The sequence below is a fragment of the Aphelocoma coerulescens genome, chromosome 1A (genome assembly GCF_041296385.1).
Source record: "Aphelocoma coerulescens isolate FSJ_1873_10779 chromosome 1A, UR_Acoe_1.0, whole genome shotgun sequence".
Lineage (NCBI taxonomy): Eukaryota > Metazoa > Chordata > Aves > Passeriformes > Corvidae > Aphelocoma > Aphelocoma coerulescens.
This window is the reverse complement of record NC_091014.1, coordinates 52299883-52317445: the sequence shown is the minus strand read 5'-3', so window position 1 is coordinate 52317445 and position 17563 is coordinate 52299883. Positions and strand designations below refer to the sequence as shown.

The 17563-nt window shown below is 51.8% G+C and overlaps 1 protein-coding gene and 1 long non-coding RNA gene across 4 annotated transcripts; one reads left to right on the top strand and one right to left on the bottom strand.

The window, feature by feature from the left end:
• The first annotated feature begins 3953 nt into the window (after positions 1-3953).
• On the top strand, positions 3954-15466 carry SEPTIN3 (septin 3). 3 transcript variants are annotated; one of them, XM_069002611.1, is made up of 10 exons: positions 3954-4034; positions 9307-9498; positions 9746-9874; positions 10613-10694; positions 11062-11199; positions 11565-11682; positions 12124-12219; positions 13062-13161; positions 13625-13676; positions 14894-15466. In XM_069002611.1, the coding sequence occupies exons 2-10, from the start codon at positions 9336-9338 to the stop codon at positions 15027-15029; spliced, it is 1014 nt and encodes a 337-aa protein (XP_068858712.1). In that variant the 5' UTR covers positions 3954-4034; positions 9307-9335; the 3' UTR covers positions 15030-15466. The 3 variants fall into 3 exon arrangements, with proteins under 3 accessions (XP_068858712.1, XP_068858705.1, XP_068858698.1); XM_069002604.1 differs by having other exon boundaries at positions 3977-4146; positions 13065-13161; XM_069002597.1 differs by having other exon boundaries at positions 3977-4146.
• LOC138103961 (uncharacterized) lies at positions 13205-16969 on the bottom strand. Its single transcript, XR_011147903.1, has 3 exons — positions 16884-16969; positions 14068-14221; positions 13205-13754 (listed from the first exon to the last, which is right to left on the bottom strand). It is a non-coding gene; the product is annotated as an uncharacterized lncRNA (long non-coding RNA).
• Between the last annotated feature and the right edge of the window lie 594 nt (positions 16970-17563).

Here is a 17563-nt window from a genome sequence, read left to right as displayed (position 1 = left end):
AATCTACCAGACTGCAATTGCATTACCATTCTTTTCCACACCAAAACCAAGCACACTGGCAGGAGCTTTCTGGCTCTGTTTCAGACAGAGGACAAGTCAAGAGTCCTTTCATTCGGACAAGTAACAGAGACCGTGATGCAAGTACCCTAAGTGGGGAGTCTCACTCAGCAGGGAAATGTAGTGAATGGGATTACTGCTGTGCCCAAAGTTATACTTGCCCTGGCAAGCAAGGACTCAAAGAGCAGGTGTAGTCTGAAACAGATACATTTTTGTGACTTGGGGCTGTGAAAAGGAAATGACAAGAGGCTGGGTTGCATTGTCTGACATGCCACCCTTGGATGCATGGCTCACATTCCCTGCCCTCTGGCACATCAGAGCCGTATCTCCAAGCACTAGCTTGGAAACCTGCTTCCTCACCTCGACTCCCTCATAGGTGGGATTGCCCTGTAAACAAACACAGGTGAGCTATGGGGTAGCATAAAAACCTCTCCACTGGAACTGAGGGGCTTGGAGCAGTCAGGAAGAAGTTAAACCATCCCTGTGGGAAGAGGAGCCTGCACTCACAGGGGTCCCCTCTCCCCTTCTCTGTGTCTTCCTCTGCATGCTGTCGTGCCTGTTTTGACCTCAACTCTGCCCATGAATCAATGCAGAAACTGAGCAAAAGAAGACAGCAACCAGGTGAGGGCTGGATTAGAGAGAAACTAATTGTTCATCTTCTCTGGTTTATGTTTTGTACTGTTTAGTTTAGACACAATCAGCATCAAGCCAGGTATTTTCCATGGCTATGAAGGACTTTATTGTCAGCAGCATCAAAGGCTTCCCCAGTGGAATAAAAGTGGTTGACAAACTGCACTGCCGACGCTTTATTTTCCTGTTATTCCCCCTGGGAGCTGCCTCCCTCTAGCCCTGGGCAGGCAGCAAGGAGCAGTCTGCAGTGAAGTCCCCTTTACAACAGGGTAGGTCTCCATCTGCCTGGCTCCCATGCCAGCTACGCTGCCAGGCTATCTCGGAATAACTAAGCCAAAGGCAAACGCTGCCTGAAAACTGAGATTGTTTCTCCTCTGTGGGATCTGTGCAGCCAGAGAGACCTCAGGGGAGAAGGAAATAGTCACAGATACTGAATTAAACTGCATAAAAATCAGAGAAGATACTTAGTACTGGAAATACTACACAGTATCAGGTTGGTTTTCTTCATGTTTTCTGTCTCTTTGCCCTTAAGGAAGCAGAGAACTCACACTGTCCTGAGGTCTGCCTTCCACCAGCATTCCCAATGGCTTGATGTGGGTCATTGAATGGTGATTCCTCTTCCATTTCCCTCAGCCCTGGACACCTGAAGGCATGCAAACATTGTCCCTGCCACACTGTGCTATGGGTGCCTGTCTCTCCTTCTCTGTGCTCCCACCTGCTCACCAAACCATTCATATTCTCATCCCATCCCACCAAAATACCTGTCTCCTTTCCTCCTTGTTTACTGTTTTGCCCTTCAAAGTCTCTTACTGTGAGAAAGGTGTAGAGTGGCAAGCTGAATCCCTCTTGACCCTGAAAATGCCACAAAGCTGGCAAAATTAAGAAACAATCATAATAATGATAATGAATATGCAAAAGAAAATCAGTATAAGGGAATGAAGCATCAACTTGGATGAACACCCAACAACTGACCATTGCACTCATGCAGTGGGATATAAATTGTTGCACTGGAACATGCCATTTGAGGAGAAAAAAAAAATAAGAGAGGAAGGGAAAATATTTCAAAAATTCAATTTTTTTTTTTTTTTTAATCACACCCATTGTCCTCGGAAGCAGGCAGCACAGGCCTGACCTGGCAGGTCTGCATCACTCCTCCACCTCCTGCCATGGGACCAGGGCAGGGGGTCATGTTGTGGAGCTGCCCATGCCGTGGGGCTGCTGGTGGCCGAGGTCAGGAAGCTGCTAGGCAGGGGCAGGAGTGGCCATGGCACCCAGCGTGGGAGCGAGCCATGCAGGCCATAAGGGCCCCATTGTCCCAGCTGGGGGCGGGCTGGCTGGACAGGGCTGGAGGTGGGGGCTCAAGCATGTGAATGACAGCAGCCCCAGGGAGCTCTACGCCCCGAGACACCACAGCCCTGACAGCGGGGACAGCCGGGGCTCCCCAGCCCGCTGCCCTCGCACCTCTGCTTCCAGCCCACCGCCGACCGCCATGGAGGAGGACATCGCCCTTCACCGCAGCTGCCTGTCCGCCCCAGGGAGCCCCAGCCGCATCCCGGGCTCCCCACGGCGGCGGGACAGCCCCCTCGGTGTCCCTGCCTCCACGAAGCGGAGCTGCCTCTCGGTCACCCTGCGCCGGGCTGGCGGGGGTGGCGGGGGGCTCCCCTGGGAGCGGCTGCGGGGCCCGGCCCCTGTCACCCCAATCCCTCCTCGGCCCCGGCCCGTGGCGGCCGAGGGGCCCCAGCGACACAGCAGCTCTGGCGGGGCCGAGGCCACCCCGGTGGCGAAGATGGGGGTGTCCTGCGCCCCACCACACTCCGGTGGGTCTCTGCTGACGGGATGGGCTGGGCAGGGGGAGGGAGGCACCAAGGGGTCCCTTGGCAATGACATGGAGCCCAGCATGGGGCAGGACCCTTCAGGAGAGGTAGGGTGATGAGAGTGAGGATGGGGGCTTCCTCCCCTTGGGGTGATTTCCTCTTGACCCACATCAGAATCATGGGTGGGCAACAGCTGGTGGCAGGAGAGCCCGTCTGTTTTTTGAGCCTGGCACCCAGCAGGGAGACAGGCAACTGTGGTCACCATGTCAGGAGATACTGTGGGTGCTGGGATGCCTGCCTGCCTGTCTGTCTGTCTGTCTGTCAGTCAGGAAAGCAGCCTGTCCACTGCTCAGCTTAGCCCGGGTAACTGCTGACAATTATTTCTAAATGTTCTTGTAACCTGCAGTGGGTGCAGTTTTCTTTATGTCCCAGAGCACTGCAAAAAGTGGCACCCCAAACGCTTGCCAAGTCTGCCAGGCATCCCACAGCCCGGCCTCCACCCAGGGGCCTGCCTCGTGGTGGAGGGGCACATGGTGCTCCTGTCATCCCACTGCCTGGAGGGTCAGAGCATTCCCAGATGTCGGTGCCCCAGCACAGCATGACAGGGACACAGTGCCTCTTGGGGCCGGGGCTCACAAATGTAGTAGAAGGAAATGCAAAGCAGGGAAAGGGCATCCCCATCCAAGGATGCAAGCAGCCAGAGGCATCCACACGGCTCTCCAGGCACGGGCACATCCACAGGGCACATGGAGGTGCCTGCCAGAGCACACGGGGATGTGGCCTGTGTACCCCAACATGGTCCAAGTGGAAGGACCTCTCCCTGCTCGCCACACGCAGGCACACACACGCACATGTACATGCACGCACACGTTTGTACACACGCACGCATGCAGAGGGGACAGCACTGGCTCTGCCTCTACGCCTTGGGCTGACAGCCAGGAATCATGGTGTTGGAGGAGAAAAGGTTTCTCACACCTCCACAGGCAAAGCTGAAGGGCAAATCACTTTTGATGAACCAAAACATTCCTAATTTCCTCCCTCTGGGAAAGCAGAAGGAGATTTTGCAATCTGCTGATCCCAAGAATTACCTAGGGGCAAAGAGCACCCTTTGTTAGCCTCGCCGGAGCTAAGTTGTGAGGGGTTAAATATGCCCCTCCCTAAACAAGCAGAGATGCTGAAAAGGCTGGGGAATTGGGAGGGAAAAGGGCAAGAAAATGCCTGTGGGGTGTGGGTGTGCAATGGGGGCCCCTCCAGGACATGGGGGCCCCATCGGCAGCGGCCCCTCCAACCCAGAGGCCATGCCCCCCCCCCGCAAGGCAGGGAGGCTGGCGGGGGCCTGGGATGGAGCCGGGGGCCTGGGATGGAGCCGGGGGAGGGTGCGCGGGGGGAGATTTTGCGGAGATGTTTAATATTCAGGTCACATGACGATGGCAGCAGGAGCAGCACCAGCATCCCCGCTCTGCTGAAATAGCCACTGGAGAAGGAAGGGAAGGAGAGAGGGGGGAGAAGAGGACACAGGGAAGAAAGACAAAGGTAAAAGCAAGTAGCCCACCGTGCTGCTTCATCAGCATCAGGCTAGAAAAGTGGGGGGAGACCCACCCCTTTGGGAGAGGATTCGGAGACAAAGGAAGCTTCATGTTCAAAGGTAGGATGCTCCGGGCTTGGCAGGGCTGGGCAACGCCAGAGGGACACCGCTGGGGCTTTTTGCGCAGGCATCCTCCGCCGTGCCCCCACACTGCCCAGCTCTGGGCACGGGGGAGGGATAACCCCGGAGGGCAGTGGGGGAAATCGGTCCTGGCTTTGTCTTTTCTCTGTTTTTTCCTTTTGGTGGCAGCAGTCTTGTATGAAGGAGAAGGAGCAGGGCTGGTTGTGGTGCTGATGGGGAGTAGCTAGTGCCAGGCACTGTTCTGAAAGAAAGGGATAATCCAGCCGGCCCAGGGCTGGGGAGTGCCCACAAAGTCCTCGGCACCTGGCTTGTCCCTTGCCAGTGACAGGCAGTGGGGATGTCCTGTGGTGCTCCCTGGGCATCTGCACAGGAGCTAGCAGGCATGCGGGCAGGGGCACAGGCAGCTGTGGTGGTGTGGGTACCCTGCTCCAGGGGTGCTCAGCATCCTCTTGCCTTGTGATACAGCTGTGCCACCCAGGTGGTGAGCTGGGACATGGGACAGGGATTGTACGGCTGGAGAGCAGCATCAAGGGCATGGCTGGGGCTGTGGTGGCTGGGCTGGGGATGTGCCCAGCTCCTTCACCTCCAGCTTCTGCATCTCCAGAGAGGCTTCAGCACAGGCTGCCCTAGATTTCACTGCAGCCGGGCTCTTGCCCAAGCCCTTTGCAGAGTGCTGAGGGGATGAAAGGTTGCTGTTGGGAAGGCTGCGGCAGTCCAGAGGATTGGGATGATCTTCAAGCCAGGCAAAAAGATCTGGTAAGAAGAATGGTTCTGTTCTGTACCCTGAGGTCAGGCAGTGCATCCGGCAGGGCTCAGCCATTGCCCTGCACAGCTGAAAGAAACGCCCTGGGGTCATCATGGGAACTGAGGAGGGAAAGGTATTTTTTTCAGTGGAGAGATGCTCTGTCCAGCACCTCTGCAGCTCTGAAGGAAGGAGCAGGTCCTGATGCCTGCGAGCCTGCGAGAGAAGCTGTACTACTGAAGCAGCTGCTTGCTTTCTTTCCTAAGAACCTGGCATCACCCTTTGAGGGCCTGCTTCTGCCTGCCACCTTCAGGCTTTGAACCCATCCCTCCTCCCTGTTCCATATCTGCAGGGAGTGGGACTATGGGTCCAGGACTGCATGAGTGGAAGGGGCTGGGGTGAGATGTGTGTGAGGATCACTGCCTTGAGCTGCAGAGGGACAACCTTGTGCTGCACTGGAGGAGAACTGCAGTGAGGCCATCCATGTCTTATGTGGGGGTTAAATAGCTTTTCCTTGCTGGAAGCTGGGTTGTGGTGAGCACTGTTTGCAGCTCTCCCTCCCTCTTGCCACCCAGACAAAGGATGGGAAGGCAGGGGGAGGGGATGCGACTATATCTGGGTTATCTGGACATACTAGATGTTAGTTCCCACTACCTGAGCCCCTAAGGGACCTGCAGGGCCAGCTCTCCCCACACAGCTCCTGTGAATGTCAGAGCATGAAGGGTGAGCTGCAGTAGTGGTGTCTGCTGCTGGCCACGTATATCGGCCCTGCAGGAAGAGGTTTTGGGGTGGATCAATGGGTGTCAGAAGCAGGGGCTAGCTGGGACCATGGGGACCTCTCTGGGCACTCATTGCTCTTCTTGTTCTGCCTGTCCCTGCCCCAAAAGCTGCACCTTTCCTTGGTCCAGAGTCACATGGAGCATCTCCTGTGAGCCAGATATTATTCCCTGACAGCCCAGCCCAGCCCAGGCCACCTCCTACAGGATCTGGGCAGCAGTAGGGTATCACCAGCCACAGGCCTCTTAAATTAGCTTTTCTTAGCACACAGAACAAAGCAGCAGGGAAAAGGGGGGCCTTGCAAACAGCAGATGTACGTGGTTAACCTTGGCTACTCCTCTATTCATTATCAGCTGTACTGACTGTAGTGGCCTCTCGTGCATTCATTACAGGGGACAGCTACAAGGGCTACGGGACATGGCCAGGACACAAAATGCCACCCCTGACCAGCCACTCAGTGCGCTCAGGAGGCTTCCTAGCAGCATTAGCTTTAATGCACATAAAACAGAGCCACTCCCAGGAGAGCAGGCAGGCATGTTTCATGTCTCAGGGTGCCTCTTGCGGCTCTGGTCCTGGTTTTTCTCACCCTTAACTCCCTGGCAGGCTGTTCCTCAGCTGGCTCCTTGAATTCATCTGTGGGAGGCAAAAGGTGGAAAATCATGTGCAGAAAAATGAACCCCTGGGAAATTTCTGCAAAATGGGGGCTTCCCTGCCTGAGGCTGTATGGGAAGGAACCCCACACAGAGAGGAAGGCAAGTGACCTAGAGGAGAAAGGGAGGTGGCTTACCCTGACACCTTGAATGTCCTGATATAAAATCCAGGAAATATATTTAAGAGACTTCTGGAGATCTTTTCTCCTGGTCTCGGGGTTTTCATAGCTGCCCAAGAACCTGAATCTGAAACATCTCACCAGTCACTCCAAGCTCCTGGCTCCAGCAGTGAAGCTTGCAAAGGAATGGTCATGTATTGTGATGTCCACAGCAGTTAGCAACATCTGCTGGCTCTGGGCAAGGCTTTCCTTGGTGAGATTGAGGGATGAGTTATGAACCTCTTAGTGACCCTTGAGGCTGACAGCAAATTCCCTCCTTCCTCCTCCCTATGTAAGAACAAGGGTTGAAGGAATAAAGAAGAGGGCAACAGATTCCTTGAGGACAAGCTACCACCCAGGCAGTGAAAGGGTCACAGCCCACATGGCCCATGTCCTGTACCCATCCCATACAGCTGCTCAGCTGTGCTTCCTTCCCATCTTGACCTGTTCCTTTCCACCTTTGGGGTTTATTTGCCCCCATTTACTGCAGTAGCCAAGTGCCTCACTGGGGCCACAGCCCCATGTCCCTAATTCCCTCATCATTCCCTGTTTGTTTCTCTCTTCTCCCACTCTTTGGGCTAGGTAGGACCCCAGCAGGGCTGTGCATATGGAGAGTGCTGCAGCAGCATAAGGGACACAGCACAGCCACACAACTATGATACGGGTGATGTGGGCAGCCTGGGAGAGGATGAGTGAAGGGCAGTGTGCAGGCGAACTGGCTGGCCTGGCCCCCTGTGCTGTACCAGAGAGATGGGCTTTCCTGGCTGGCACTAGCTTTGATAAAACTGAAGAAAGACAACAGGAGCCTTAAGGGATGCTTCATCAGCAGGAAAGGCACAGACTAGTTGTGATGGGTGTAAGAGACGATTGCAGCTGAGAAGCACTTGGCTCGGCAGCCTGCCTCCTCCAGCAGCTGCCCGGCAGCGTGAGGTGATCCAAATTGCCAGTCTGACTCAAGCCAATGGTCCATCTTATGCTCTGGTCCCCCCCCGGGTGCTGCTCACTGCTTCAGGAGAGGATGACGATAGCCCAGGGTGCCCTCGCTCGGTGGGAAGAGCAGGAGGGGGGCCATCCTCCCACTGACCTCTCCTGTGTGGGCATGGTGGAACAGAGGTGGCACGAGAGCTTCAGATGTTACCCACAGTGCAGTGCATGAGTGGCTGTGCCACCATCCTCTCATGTAGAGGAAAGATCCTTCTCCCGGTTTAATATAAAAGACTTCCCAAGCAGTGGAAAGGAGCTGAGTGGAGGCACCCTTCTCCCTTCCAAGGGTGGCCCTTCCACAAGGTCTTTGCTTAGCACATGATAGTGGAATATTACAGCTAATATAAAATGTAAAATCTTCACTGTGTAGAGCAGCCCTTGTGTCAGCACCAGAGCTTTGATGTGGGAGTGCCAGGCAGCGTCCCCATTCAGCCATGGAGCCTGCTGCAGCCTAACCCTGTCCTTGAACAAAATCTCTGTGATCTCTTCCCAGCCTGTCTTTGCCTGTCTTGACTAAGCTGTCACAGGGACCCCAGATTGGTGGCATCAGTGTCCCTAGCCCAGTGACTTCTGAGTCATTTTCCTTGCGAAGAGGGGCATATGTCACCCACCAAATGGCAGTCCCCTCCCTGGCTGCTCATGTCCTTTTCTGCTGCCAGTGGATTCTGATAAGTGGAGAGAAAACTCTGCCAAAATGATGGAAAGGGATAATTTAGTGTGAGATACTTGAACTGAAGTGGCATCCAAAACAAATGAAGTACTTACCAAGCAAAAATGCATTCTGTCTCTGTCCTGGAAAAATAACCCTCTAATGAGACAAAGCATGGGGGAGTAGAGTAATTAGAGTGGGAGAAACTCTAGTTTGCAGCTGGCTTGTATATGAAAGGTATTTGATTCCTATCCCCTTCATCTTCCTTTCCAGATTCATCCCTCACGCCTCCATTCCCCACCAATTAGGGCTTTTCTTCCATGCCCTGTCCTCTCCCAACCTCCCAGCGGGTGGGAGCTACTCACTAATGAGACAGAGACAAATGGGTGAGGCTTGCCCCAAGCAATATGTGCCATCACCCAAGAAAGGGTCAGGGAGGCTGGAAAGCCCTCAGGGCTTTCTTTTTACCCAGTTGTTCTACATGGAAGAAGTGAGGAAGCAGAGATGACAAGAGAAAGATGCAGATAATTAATTTTGTGATTGTGATGATTAGTTTCTTCAGTATGACAACAACCATTGGTCTACAGGTGGGAGGCAAGCACAGAGATTATGGCCATGCTTTCACTTCCACCACTGCCTTCCTCTGAGGAACTCAGCCTGTGCACCACAGCCAGTAACACAGCCACCCCTGGCAAGGGCCAAGCTTGCAAGTCCTCATGGTACATCCCAAACTCTGTTTCAATGCCAGGACTTGACACATATTTTTTTTAAGTCTGTTCCATCGCAAATTTTATGGGGAACTTGGAGGGGCAAAATACAAGGATCCTGTTGAGAACCTGGAGACAAAACCAACGAGACACACATGGAGCTTTGGGCACCTGATTATCAGCCCAGCCAGCCTTGCTGCCCCTGCTCCTGCTGTTTGGAGGTAGCCATCAATACGCTGCATTCTCAGTGAACCCCACTTCGCCTCCTTGTCTGGAGTGGTACATAGAAGAGTGTGCTGGAAACTCAAGTAGATGTTCCTCCATGATGAGCCTTACCACTAAAATCTTGACATTCGGTTATCCTCAATACCCCTTGAAAAGGCTGCTCAAAGCTGCCCTCAGCTCCTGTGACAGGTCAGCAGGGAGGTTGTTGTTACACCTCAATGATTTTTCAATCTTTGTCCCCATGCAGGACCAGTGGAGAGCAAAAACGAAGCAGCCATGTCTGAGCTGGTCCCAGAGCCACGACAAAAACCAGTCGTGCCAATGAAACCCATGGGCATCAATGCCAGCTTGCTGGGCTACATCGGTATTGACACCATCATTGAGCAGATGCGCAAGAAAACCATGAAGACAGGTTTCGACTTCAACATCATGGTTGTAGGTAGGCAGCTGAGGAACTGGGAACCATGGCCAGGGACTGTCCCCTGAGGCCAGGTGGGAGAGTGAGCCCTGCAGGGAGGGTGTGAGGGAGCAGACAGCACTTGCTCTGAGGGAAAATAGAGCCTGCATAAGGCAAGGAGACACCTACAGCCCCTTCCCTTCCCCTGCCAGCCTTGCTCTGTTCCCTGGGCCCGTTGTCATCACCAGGCTGTGGCAGATGTCACAAGCTTCCTCTCTGCAATCCTCAGGTCAGAGCGGACTGGGAAAGTCAACATTGGTAAACACCCTCTTCAAATCCCAGGTGAGCCGCAAATCTTCAGGCTGGAACCGGGAGGAGAAGATCCCCAAGACAGTGGAGATCAAAGCCATTGGGCATGGTAAGAGCCAGGCTGCTGGGGTGGAAGCAATACTGATGCTTCAGCACAGTCTTGCAGAAAATCCCAGCAGTCTACGCAAATAGTTCTTTGGTATTAGGCAGCCCTTTCTCCATTGGAAGCTAAAGGACAGTTTTAGATGGCCTCAGAGACAGAGAAGGCTTTTCTTAAACATCAGTGCCCCTGATGCCACAGCCAAAAGTGAGGGGTAGAAAAATAGACAGATTTCATCACCTAAGACATTAGTCTGCACTTGTGGATTAAACCTTGCTGTAAGTCATTTTCACCTGCAGTTACATTCAATAATCTGTACAAGCTGCATTGTTGGGTCCCATCCCAAGCCTGGCAGTGCACAGCTCCTTATGGCAAACTATCAGCACAACTCCTACAGTGGTGCAGTGTAATGAGCATCATCTCAGATTCAGGATGATGCGTTAGAGGGGAGGAGAAGTTGTGTTAAGGTAGTACTACCTCTAGGCTACAGACTGAGCACAAATCCATTTTCCTGTGGCAGAGTGGTATAAAGTGGCTTTCGTGTAGATGTTACCAAAATTTGGGGTCAGACATGCAAATGAGGGTAATAACTGTTGAGGCATGACCCAGCCTGGTCTAAAACCCTAATGCTTTGCTGGGTAGGGATGATGGCAGAGCTCTCTTGTTCCCTTGTGGCACACAGAGACATGTTTCATGATAGAGCAAGTCCTCAGGGAGGAGAATGATTGTTTGCAATTTCTCACCCAGTCATTGAAGAAGGTGGTGTCAAAATGAAGCTGACAGTGATTGACACACCAGGATTTGGGGACCAGATCAACAATGAGAACTGGTAAGTTTTACAAGGTCAAGGCCTTGTGTCCCAGAAAGGGCTGGAGTTAAGATGGTATATGAGTGACTGTCATCTGCTGAGCCCGTGAAAGCATCTGGGAACCTATTGCACTCCAGGGGCTGATAATGGGGCCATGGGACTGTGAAACCATGTGTGTGCTTGGGGGTATGCACATATTACATGGTGAGTGCTTATTCTGTGCCCAGTTACAGAAACTCTTAATCATCTGTGCTGATGGTGAGATGCTTGAGGTGGACTTTTTTTAATGCCTGAGACTGCTTTGTTGCTGTCAGAGCTGGGAACACTGTAGGCAGGAACACGAGGAGATTTGTACCTGTCTATTCATCTCTCTCTCCCACCTCAACAGCTGGGAGCCTATTGAGAAATACATCAACGAGCAATACGAAAAGTTTTTGAAAGAGGAGGTGAATATTGCAAGGAAGAAACGAATTCCAGACACACGTGTGCACTGCTGCCTCTACTTCATCTCCCCTACGGGCCACTCGTATGTACACAGTCCCTCATCCTTCCTCCAGCCCTTGGTACCTCTGTGCCAGATACATACCCTACACTGCTGCATCTCAGACATGGATCCGGGGATCCTGCCAGCAGGGCTGGCCACTGTTTAGCTTAACTTTGGGTGCTGTGGGGCTTGAAAGGGTCTACGATTACAAGAGCAGAAGAAATGCCACTGTGTTTTTTGGGAATGGGCAGTATGGATGGGAAGAAGGAGATGAGAACATGGGGGCAGCAAGTAGGGTATGTACAAGGAAAGGTTCACGGGTGCCCTGATGCTGGGACAGTCACTAGGATGAAAGGGGAGGAGGGTAAAAAGTGACCCCTTCCATCTTGTTCCTTCTTGGGCTGCAGCTTGCGGCCTCTGGACCTGGAGTTCATGAAACATCTCAGCAAGGTAGTGAACATCATCCCAGTTATTGCTAAGGCTGACACCATGACCTTGGAGGAAAAGACTGAATTCAAACAAAGAGTGAGTATCTCCTCTTCTGGATGGCATCCTTTCCTGCCCTGGCTTGGAGGCGGGAGAAATGAGTGTATCCTTCTTCTTGGGATTGCAGTGCAGTCCCCAGGGTGTGCACAGAGTCCAGAGCTGGGTTGGTGGGTAAGTCCTAAAGATGCAGCTGTTTATATCTCTGAGGGCATCTGTTAGAGAAGGAAGAAATGTGTGTATCCCTGTGATGTCTTGTGGTATGTTCTGTCACGGGAACTGGAGAGCCAGACAAGTAACCGAGGTTGGGAAGAAAGACCCATCATTGCTGCCCCGTGTCCTCGCTTTGCTGTGCACTTCCTTGGGACAATCCCTCCAGCTTCTGCCCACTGGAAGGATGTCCCAGATGTGTTTGCCTGGCCTTGCCAACTTCCTTCCCTTCAGGTTTGTGCGCTTTGTGCTCCAAAATGTCTCTCTGCTTAGGTGCGCAAGGAACTAGAAGTAAATGGGATCGAGTTTTATCCCCAGAAAGAATTTGATGAGGACTTGGAGGATAAAACAGAGAACGACAAAATCAGGGTAGGAAACATTTTATTGTGGGAGGGGAAGGGGGTATGAGGAGGGCACCACATTTTGTTCTGCACTTCAGCATCATTGCCCTCACACGTAAGAAATAAACTGCTTTTTAATATCCATTCCTGTGGTAATTGCAGTCTCTTTCCAGGCCCAGGGATATCTATAAAGTAGAGTAAACCTATGAACATCTGCACAACCCTATGGATAGCAGAGTCTCCTGCACTCTGTGCTCTGGAAACAGATAGTTTCTCCCTGTGCTTAGAGATATCTGGGTCCCCAATAGCCTCACCTACTGTCCTACTTCCCAGGAAAGCTGCACCCCTACTCCTTTTCTGGGTTTCCTCAGTACAATTTCAGCCACTAAACTTGTTGAATGTTCATGTATCTTATGGGGAAGGATTATTTGAGTCCTCTCTTTCTATTGTGAAGAACTACAAATCTGGTGAGAAATACTCACCTCAAACTATCCATGTGAGCAGCTCTGGGCTGACAGACCCTCTGCTGGTTATGCTAAGGTACTTCTTCCCCTCGTCATCCCCCTCCTGAGGAATGCTGGAGATAGGTGCAGAAAAGCTCTGCCTCAGCTCCAGAGCCCTTGGCACTGTTGCAAGCTACCCACTAAGCTTGTCAGGGTGTAAGGACACCTAGAAAGCAAGGGTCCAGAATTCTAGGGATAGCACTGGTGGGTGAAAAGGACAGCCAGTGAAGTTTTGCTCTGGAGAATCTTTTCCCTCAGAGAAGGCCTTGTGTTTGTTGAGCTGAGAGGAGGAAAGGTGGATGGGGAACTGTGGTGGTGCTGCTCTCTGGAATAGGTTCAATGGATCTTTCCACGTGTCTCTCCCCAGCAGGAAAGTATGCCCTTTGCAGTAGTGGGCAGTGACAAGGAGTACCAAGTGAATGGCAAAAGAGTCCTGGGCAGGAAAACACCTTGGGGAATCATTGAAGGTAAAAAACCTCTTGCTTACAGGAGCTGAAAGTATGTCTGCAGATCACAGTAATAGACAAGGGTCCAGACAACCTTCCCACCCCATTTGTGACAAACTGTTTGAAACCAAGCAAAAGGAGAATTCTCAAATAGCTGTGCCAGAAAGGAACTGCCATGGTCAATATGGTGCCACTATCACCACCTGGCAGACGGTGGAGCCACTCTGAACACCATGGTGTGTGAAGATAAGCTCCCAAGGTTGCCTTGGTTTTCAAATGAAAATTCATATGTGACTGCTGAACACCTCTTGGTGTCTCCTCAATGCTTGACAGTGTGGCGTTCAGACAACTGTCTGTCCTTTCTGAAGTATGCAAGCTCTACCCACTTGGAACCTGCCCCCATGGCAGTGACTTTCCCATGCTCTATAACCACAAAGGGGCTGTTGAAAGAATCAAATGTAACGACTGCTTGCTTTCTTTTCAGTGGAAAACCTCAATCACTGTGAATTTGCCCTACTCCGAGATTTTGTCATCAGGTAAGGTCATGGTCATGCAGCAATTTTCTCTTGATGAGCTGGGAGTCTTCCTGAGATCCACTCAGAGTGAAATAGCCCCTATTGAAAGGAAAATAAAGTCAATTTCATGCAGTGAAAGCTTATGTGGTGTAGGGTTGGATTGAGTTAAGGGGTAGATACTCTAGTGCCTCTCTTAGAGACATGATCATTCTGTCAAGTAGGTGCTAGTTTTCATGTATGAGCTGGATGCCTGGAGAAAACCAGGATACTACCACCCCCATTAAGGTTGCAAAAACTCCCATTAAGGGAGTTAAAAAAAAATCCAATTAAGATTGCAAAAATTTCTATTTGCTGCTGACAATAGGTCAGTGATAAAGAGGTCACTACCACATCCGAGATCAGGTTTCCTTACAGGTTGGAGGATGTGCTGGAACATATGAGCTGGAAGTGAAAAGCTTCATATTTCATTAGCTTTCATTGTCCTGTCTCATTTCTACACCGTTTCATTAAATTGCCTCAGTAAAGATTCTGTAGAAGAGCTGTAGATCCAGGGTCATCTCTCTTCCCTATAAAAATAACACAAAAAGTAAGAAAATAACAGAAACACCGTTCAAAACCAGAGCCCTGTGACTCATTCCACTTGTGGGTATGGTGCTGTTGAACCAGGTATAATGCTTTGACATCACCCTACTTCCCTCTTTTTGTTCTGTAATACCTTCTGCAGCAGAGGTGCTTTTCCAAAGTCTTTCAGTAAAACCATCCTGCCCAAATGATCATCACAATCCAAACCCATAGGCTGTCTATGGAGGTCAGTGATGATGCTCACAGCTGTGTTCTACAGCTTATGGTCTGCAGGGAACCTGATACACCTCCTGATGCTTCCTTGTCTCACCACTGCTTCAGATAAGTCCCAGTCTGCTCTGACACACCAGGATGGCCAGTGGCTGGGCCAGTGGCACAGGTGCGAGAGAGGCAGGGCACTGGCAAGCACAGCCAGGAATTTCAGCCCATGTCCTGCATCCTGCCTATGTCTTCTCAAATGCTGATGCTCCAGCTCTCAGTTGTGTATTATGGCACCCGTGCTATCCATGCAGAAAGAGGGGTACAATAATTAGCTAGACAGACTGAAAAAATCTTCCATTTATTTCAGGGAATAAAATTATCACCAGAAGGACAATACTTACTGTGCTGATATTGACTATCATATCCTCTTTCCCAACCCACTTTGTCCCCTGCAGGACCCACCTTCAGGACCTAAAAGAAGTGACCCACAACATCCACTATGAGACCTACAGGGCCAAACGGCTGAATGACAACGGAGGGCTGCCCCCCATGACTGTGGAGACAGAGGAAAACCATGAAAGTAACCTGTGAAAGACCCTCCCCCTCCACGGTCACCCGGTGACTCTGGATAGACAACCCACCCCTGCTACCCCTGACTCTACCACGGGCCTGTCTCTGAAGCATGTGGCACATCCTCTGTGGGAGTGAGAGGATGCAAGTGTGAGTGCGTGCGGGCGTGCATGTGCCTACCTGTGTGCCGGAGAGGGACAAGAGCATCTCCCCCATCCTTCCCAGAGTGTCCCCGTTCTTGGTTTGTTTTTTGCACAGTGGACTGTCCGTCAGCTTCCCTTCTCTCTTTTCTGTCTCAGCTGTGTATCTTGCCTGGGGGAAATAGTGTTGGGGGGAAGGATTTCTAGGGGCATGGATTTTGGAGGGGGGAGGTGTGGGGCATGCTGTGGTCCTGTTTTTATCACTTGGAGACATGGCAAGGAGAGATTCTGGGAGAGATGGTGGAGTCGATGCATGCATGTTTCAAGAGATGTCAGCAGAGATTTCTCTTGGATCTTCCATGGGTGTAAAGGCAGCTGGTTGGTCTGAGGGCATTTTATCCCTTTTTCTTGCTGTGGCTTCCCAAGGGGAAACAGCAGCTTGGAACAGGATAGATGAAAGAAGACTGACATGTTTTGTGGTTCAGAGCAAGTGACTGGTGGGAGGAGACAGACTTAGTTCTTGGCCTGTAGCATCTATTTGAGAAGCATCAAAGTACTTGGGGAAAATAGATATATTTTCCAAAAGAAGCAAAACCCAGAGGAAAATAACATGTTCCTGCTGCAGAGGGTGCATTTGCCCTGCCCAGCACTAAGGTGAAAAGCCATGCTTGTATCACAGGCATTTGACTCTGTGCAGATCAGACCAAGCTGTGCTGGGGCCACCTCAACCCATGGGGTCACCCCATCCCCTGGCTGCAATCCCCCATTGCAGCGGTCTCTCTCCGACAGCACTGAACAGGTCCTGGCCAAACCTTCCCCACACAACTTGGCCCCTCTGCTGTGGGAGCACAGGGAAGACAATGCCACAGGGGGTCCCTGCTGGGACCTCCCCCAGGGACAGCTCCACTTGGCATAGGGCCTTGAGGATCTTGGAGGAGTGCAAAGAGCTATGGATTGAGAAGCACTGGGCCAGGGTGTCTCCCCTGATGGTGGGGGCACAAGAGATACTGAGGAGGTATACCAAGATACCTCTTCCTCACCCTCCTCCTTGAAATGGCTGCATTTGCTACTGCAGCAGTGCTGTTCCTCTGCCCTCTTACTGTCCCGTGTCCTCCTCCACTCCTGTGCTTTTGTCCTCATTCCCTTTTAGCCCTCCATAGCCTTCTTCCTTCCTTTCTTTCCCTACCTAACTTTCTCTGTTCTTCACCCTTTAAGTCTCTCCTTCGTTTCTCCAAGTACTTGAATATTCCTCTTCTCCAGGCTGTTTCCTCCCTCTCCCAAGTTCTCATACCTTCTTAACAATGTGCTTTTGTGTCCTGTTGAGAAGCTGTCATTTTGCCTTTCCCTGGAGGGGATGGGGAGGGAAGGTAAAGACCCAGGAGCAGAAAGAGGCACAGCTTTACTGAAGACTACGTTTGTGTCTAGCTGGTGTGTCAGCTGTTTTCTGGACATCCCTGGATGAGGTTGAAAGTGTCAGGGCTGCGTGGGCAGAAGGAAGGAGGGGAGAAGACCAGAGACACTGAGTTTGGCAGTGTCTGCCTGTGTCTGCATGTCACATGGCTGGCAGGGGTTGTTCCCTCCAGGACACTTTAAACACACACGTGGAATGCTATGGCCTGGCATGGCAGCACTGCGAGTAAGGGGAAGTGCGGGGGGTTTGGGATGGGGTGGAAAGGCTAGCATGGGAGGGAGGAAAAGGGAATAGCAAATGAGCAGCAGAGGATTCAAGTCAAACCTGATGTTGGCTGTATGGGGGCCAGGAATAGGGTTCTCCAAGCCTTAGCAAAACTGTCAAGAGCATATGTCCATCTTCTGGCTTTCTCTGGTGCTGTAACTGCAAAGCAAAGTTCTCTTCACTCTCACTGCCACCTGTCCACACAAATCAGCCATTCTCAGCACGAGTAGGATGTGAGGGCCATCCCAGCCCTTCCCAGTCCTTTCACCACCCACGTTCACAGCCCCTGGTGTTCCTGTATGCAGTGTGTGCGTATCGCCTTGCACCCCCTTCCCCTGGCACCAGGCCTCCTCAGTCCTGCAGGGAACAAGAGCCTTGTCACTGGTGCCAGCAGCCACACCATGGACCCTGCAGAAACCATCCTGCCACGCTGCCACACAACTGGCCCTCCTCAGCCCAAGGACATCAAACCTCATCAGAGACACCACCAGGGCTCTGCTTCTTCACAGCACTGAAACACGAAGCCACGTTCCATTGTCTTCACCCTGGGCTGCAGAATGGTAATCTTTATGACTTTTGGGCCCAGCCAAGGGTTATGGTGGAGAGAGACAATGCTGCCCTGCTTAAAGAAAGCAAAGCAGACCCATGCAACAGAAGAGAGACTTTCCTTTGCCTGTAATGTGGATTTCAAGGACAAGGCTGTGTGTTTTGCCCTGTAGGTTTAGGAATTTTTATTTGTT